The sequence below is a fragment of the Phyllobates terribilis genome, unplaced genomic scaffold, assembly GCF_046119375.1.
Source record: "Phyllobates terribilis strain yellow unplaced genomic scaffold, ASM4611937v1 Scaffold_11__3_contigs__length_659146591, whole genome shotgun sequence".
Classification (NCBI taxonomy): Eukaryota; Metazoa; Chordata; class Amphibia; order Anura; family Dendrobatidae; genus Phyllobates; species Phyllobates terribilis.
This window is the reverse complement of record NW_027362771.1, coordinates 654,813,821-654,819,820: the sequence shown is the minus strand read 5'-3', so window position 1 is coordinate 654,819,820 and position 6,000 is coordinate 654,813,821. Positions and strand designations below refer to the sequence as shown.

Genomic DNA, 6,000 nt, shown 5'->3' with positions numbered 1-6,000 from the left:
GACGGACGGGGGACTTCACCAGGGGCGGGCCCTCACTAGGGGCGATGCTTCAGCAGGGGCGTGGCTTCAGCAGGGGCGTGGCTTTAGCAGGGGCGGCACTCGCCACCATTCTCAGCAGGAGCCGCCACCATCACACATTATCTCCCTACTGCAAATCCTCTTTCTATAGGTGGAGGAGTCAGGTGACAGGCAGGGCGCATGCGTGCTAAACGGGAGGCAACGACCACACTGGGACGCATGCGCATTACGCACCCTGGAGAGCATGCTCCGTACAGGCCGTGTAGTGTATTTTGCGCAGGCGCAATGAGAAGCCGGCAGTGAATTCGCGCAGACGCAATGAGAAGCCGGCCGTGATTTCGCGCAGGCGCAGTGGCGAGGTATAGGAGCGGAAGTGACGCGGGCGCTCAGCCATGGCGGCTGTCAGACGGCTCCGCGGCGGATCCGTGGTCGCAATGTGAGAGGAGGACGCCGCCTCCCTCCGCCTGAACCCGCCCGCTGCCCAGCTGGACCCCTCACCTGCGCGCCCGGGATGATGCGGACTCCGGGACTGCTCGGCCTGCGAGGATTCCTGGCGTTCACCGCCAAACTGTGGAGCTTCCTGCTGTATCTGCTGAGGAGACAGGTCCGCACCGTGAGTATCAGCCACTGCCGGGGGTAAGGACCGGGGGAGGGTCCGCCACTGCCGGGGGGTAAGGACCGGGGGAGGGTCCGCCACTGCCGGGGGGTAAGGACCGGGGGAAGGTCCGCCACTGCCGGGGGGTAAGGACTGGGGGAAGGTCCGCCACTGCCGGGGGGTAAGGACCGGGGGAGGGTCCGCCACTGCCGGGGGGTAAGGACCGGGGGAGGGTCCGCCACTGCCGGGGGGTAAGGACCGGGGGAGGGTCCGCCACTGCCGGGGGGTAAGGACCGGGGGAGGGTCCGCCACTGCCGGGGGGTAAGGACCGGGGGAGGGTCCGCCACTGCCGGGGGGTAAGGACCGGGGGAGGGTCCGCCACTGCCGGGGGGTAAGGACAGGGGGAGGGTCCGCCACTGCCGGGGGGTAAGGACCGAGTTTGTTTATAGTGTATAATGACCAGGGGGGACGGTGAGCAGTGACGTTATGCGATTACTCCTCTATACTTTATATACTGTATATAGTGTCCTCCCCTTGTATGTACGGAGCGGTGAGCAGTGACGTTATACGATTACTCCTCTATACTTTATATACTGTATATAGTGTCCTCCCCTTGTATGTACGGAGCTGTGACTAGTGACGTTATTCGATTACTCCTCTATACGTTATATACAGTATATAGTGTCCTCCCCTTGTATGTACGGAGCGGTGAGCACTGACATTATACGATTACTCCTCTATACTTTATATACTGTATATAGCGTCCTCCCCTTGTATGTACCGTATATTCCGGCGTATAAGACCTGGTGTATAAGACGACCCCCCTACTTTCCTGTTAAAATATAGAGTTTAGGATATATTCACCGTATAAGACTACCCCTTTTCCAACGCATACCAAACACCGGTAAAAATTTAAAAAAAACAGATTTGAATATAACATGGTCCTTTTTTAATTTAAATTCTTATGACATGCAGGTATATAGCAGGAAAACTGTCACTCATAAACATAAGGCATACAACAACAACATTACTATCATCCATTTTCATCAGCGGCATACACCGGTACCCGACAATTTACAACAGAAAGGATAGAGCTTCACACATAGATTAGATAGATAGAAATATGTCAGTCACATATATATTAAGTACAGTGACAGTGTTGGTTACTGTACTTGTCATTTAGTGTTAAAATAAAGGATTTATTAAAAAAAAATTGGCGTGGGGTTCCCCGTAATTTTAGTCTCTAGCGGAGGTTAAGCAGACAGCTGGGGCAGATGTTTGAAGCCTGGGAAGGGGGTAATACCCACAGAGCTTCCCAGGCTACTAATATCAGCCCCCAGCTGAATACCTAGCCTTTACTCGCTATTAAAATGGGGGACCCCCAAAAAAATGATGTGGGGTCCCCCCTATTTTAATAGCTAGCAAAGGCTAGGCAGAGAGCTGGGGGCTGATATTAATAGCCCAGGAAGGGTCCCATGAATATTGGCCCCCTCCCAGGCTAGAAACACCAGCCGTCAGCCGCCCCAGAAATGGCGCATCCATAGGATGTGCCAATTCTGGCACTTAGCCTCGCTCTTCCACGCTGCCCTGGTGCGGTGGCAGGGGGTAATAGTGGTGGGGTTCATGTCAGCGCCAGCTGCCATGAAGCCCAGGTTAGTAATGATGGGCGTCTATAAGACACCCCCATTACTAACCTACAAAGTGTTAAAAGAAAAAACACACACTACACCAAGAAAAAAATAATTTATTTGAAATAAACCACACCATTTTATTTAATTCTTAGTTTACTAAAAAAAAATAGTTCCCTGTCCACGTTCCTGCGCTGATCTCCCATGCACAGCTGTCACATCTGGAGATGGTGACAGCTGTGCATGGCTGCTGTAAGCTCACGCTGCCGGGAACACGTCCGCTCCCAGCAGCGGGAGCCCCTGACTGAGGTCACTGGAGTGCATTCAGGCAGCGCAGCTCCGGAGACCTCCTTTACGGCACTGCTGTACCGTGGGAATTTCTCACGATACAGCAGGGCCGTAAGGGAGCTAACCGGAGCAGCGCTGCCTGAACTCCGGCGAACCCGCTTATGCAGTGACGGGGCTGCTTTACGGCCCCGTCATTCTAGCGGCGGCAGCGGTTCAGAGCGGCCACATTCTATGTGGCTGCTCTGAACTGGAGATCTTCGTGGGACACTCGTGGACTACTACGGAGGGGTAAGGATAAGGTTGTGGTTTATTATTTTATATTTTATTACAGGAGATCGATGGCTTCGGGAAATTAGGTGTCTAGGTGAGTATAGGTGTAGTTTTTTATTTTTTACTTTATTTTAGGTGGCGATCGGCGGAGACAGGTAATGTATGAACTAATTTATTGTAGGTAACCACTGGCCACCAATGACATGTATTTAAAATTTATTGGGGACACAGTAGGGCAATTTATATAGCAGGATCAGGCTGATGGGAACTACTGCTCCCATCGAGCTGATCCTGCTGGCACGAGTGGACGGGGGACAGACATAGGCCGATGGGAGTAGTAGTGTCACATCGGCCTATGTCTGCCTGCACGCACATGACGCGCCCCTGGGCCTGTGCTGAGTAGCGTTGCGCACGCGGGAGCCTACCCGGAGCCGGATCTGATAGGGGTAGTAGTCTCGTGGCGGTGACCCGGTCCGTGCCCAGGGAGTCAAACTGTGTGGCTGAGTATTAGCAGTAGATGTAGGACGACTACGCCACCCGTTGAATGCAGCTATGGAGCTGCCGCTGCAGGGCAGACCGCTGAGGCCGGTGGTAGGATAGTGCAGCGTAGATGGTATAACCCCCAACGGGAGGGGTATGGCCTCAGGGCAGCCGACGTGGATGATGGGGGTAGCAGGAACCACTCAGAGACGATGCGGTGTAGTTCAGGGTCTTTACTGGTGACAAAGATAGACCCTCCCGGAGTACTGGCTAGCGGTCGGGGCCTGGTCAGTCCTTGAGCAGATGGGATCCCCCTTGGCCAGGCGGAGTTGTAGGCCTCCCCAACTAATCGTACTCTTCTGGCTACCTTGCTAGAGGCGGATAAAAGTAGCCCACGTCCCTGAGTGTACCGTGTGGTGCTCACCCGTATGGCCGGTGACTCGGGGCCTTCTAGTGGCTTCCGCTCCACGACGGCGGTGCTGGTCCCACGTGTGTGACCGTGCCTTCGGGTTTCTTGGCCAGAGGACCTGAAATCCCCTGCCGGGCGGTTTCTGCTGCTGGGTCTGGGTTAATCCCCACAGCCTCGGACTCCGGGTCCGGTAGTAACTCTTCAATCAGGGCGAGCTCTTCAGCTGCCAGCCCCTGATTCCTTTTAGCCTGCTCCCACAGAGCTCCTGGTCTTTCTTTCCTATGCTGCTTCTCTTCTTCTCAACTCTTCTCTACTCACTAACCCTGCCTCAGCCCGAGTTTTATATAGGGGAAGTTCTTCCCCTCCCAGGACTGGGCAGGAGGTGTGGCATGCACAGGATCCCTGACCAAAGGACCTCCCACCTGCTCTCAGATGTAATATTGCTATTACTGTGGAGACCAGACCCCTGGGGTGCCGCGCAGACACCGCGCGCACACTCTCGCAGACACCGCGCGCACACTCTCGCAGACACCGCGCGCACACTCTCGCAGACACCGCGCGCACACTCTCGCAGACACCGCGCGCACACTCTCGCAGACACCGCGCGCACACTCTCGCAGACACCGCGCGCACACTCTCGCAGACACCGCGCGCACACTCTCGCAGACACCGCGCGCACACTCTCGCAGACACCGCGCGCACACTCTCGCAGACACCGCGCGCACACTCTCGCAGACACCGCGCGCAGACACCGCGCGCAGACACCGCGCGCAGACACCGCGCGCAGACACCGCGCGCACACTCTCGCAGACACCGCGCGCACACTCTCGCAGACACTAATCATGACGGGTCTGGGAGGTGAGGCTGACCTGTGAGACCGTGGGAAAGTTCATGTGAGTTCATGCAATGCAGTCAAGCATGAACTCACATGAACCCTCTGAGGGCACCGCGGCGACTTCAAATGAACAGCTGATCAGCATCACCTGATACCTCAGCGGTTCATTTGAAATAACCGGCGGGAAAGCGCAGCACAGAACGGGAAAGCCGGCGGTGAAGTCTTTTCACTGCCGGGTTCCCCCCCCCGGGTCCTTCGCTCCCCGCTCCTTTGTGCTGCACTCCCCGCCCGGTCCTAACTTACGATCGGGATGGGAGGCGGAGGATCGGGGTGGGAGGCTGCGGGGAAGCAGTATGGGGCTGTGTGATTGTTTAAAAGCCGGCGGCTTTTAAACAATCAGGAGAATTCTCCCACGCTGGGATGGCATTCTGATGACAGGCTGGATCTCAGCTGAGCGCTGCCATCCAGCTTGTCATCCTTCAGAGACACTGCAGAGCGCAGGCATTATGGGAACTTCCGATTCCGGTATTCGATACCCGATATTACAGTATCGGAATGCTCAACACTACTTGTCACAGAAGCGATGCGAACTTCCCAGCTCCGGACACAGCGCAGCGCTTCTGTGACAAGTGAAAGCTGTCGGCACAGAAGCCCTGCGCTGTGTCCGGAGCTGGGAAGACACTGCGATGTGTCAGAAAAGTTCGCTAGGTTCTGTCTGTCTCCGCTGCTGGGAATACGCTGCGCTGTGTCCCAGGCCTGAGAAGACACAGCGCAGCGATGTGTCAGTTTCAGCACAGAAGCGCTGACTGTCTGGACCTACCGCCGCCGTATTTTAACTCCCTCCACCTTATATTAACTCCCACATGGCAGGGATACGGCCACGGCAGCTTATTAACACCCCCAGAGTATCCCCGCATGTCAATTTCTGAAAGTTCAAAAACATTACCGGCGTATAAGACGACCCCAGACTAGACAGAAGATTTTTCAGTCTTCAAAAGTCGTCTTATACGCCGGAATATACGGTACATAGCGGTGAGCAGTGACTTTATACGATTACTCCTCTATACGTTATATACGGTATATAGTGTCCTCCCCTTGTATGTACAGAGCGGTGAGTAGTGACGTTATACGATTACTCCTCTATACGCTATATACAGTATATAGTGTCCTCTCCTTGTATGTGCGGAGCGGTGAGCACTGACGTTATACGATTACTCCTCTATACGTTATATATAGTGTCCTCCCCTTGTATGTACGGAGCTGTGACTAGTGACGTTATACGATTACTCCTCTATACGCTATAGACAGTATATAGTGTCCTCCCCTTGTATGTACGGATCGGTGAGCAGTGATGTTATACGATTACTCCTCTATACGCTATAGACAGTATATAGTGTCCTCCCCTTGTATGTACCGAGCTGTGAGTAGTGACGTTATACGATTACTCCTCTATACGCTATAGACAGTATATAGCGTC

The 6,000-nt window shown here is 54.6% G+C and overlaps 1 protein-coding gene across 1 annotated transcript in view; it reads left to right on the top strand.

Moving 5' to 3' along the window:
• The first annotated feature begins 349 nt into the window (after positions 1–349).
• CTDNEP1 (CTD nuclear envelope phosphatase 1) overlaps positions 350–6,000 on the top strand; it is a 29,646-nt gene continuing 23,995 nt past the window's right edge. The window contains exon 1 of the mRNA XM_073651090.1: positions 350–631. Within this exon, the coding sequence (XP_073507191.1) occupies positions 530–631 (102 nt within the window). The 5' untranslated portion in view covers positions 350–529. The remainder of the gene's footprint in view (positions 632–6,000) is intronic.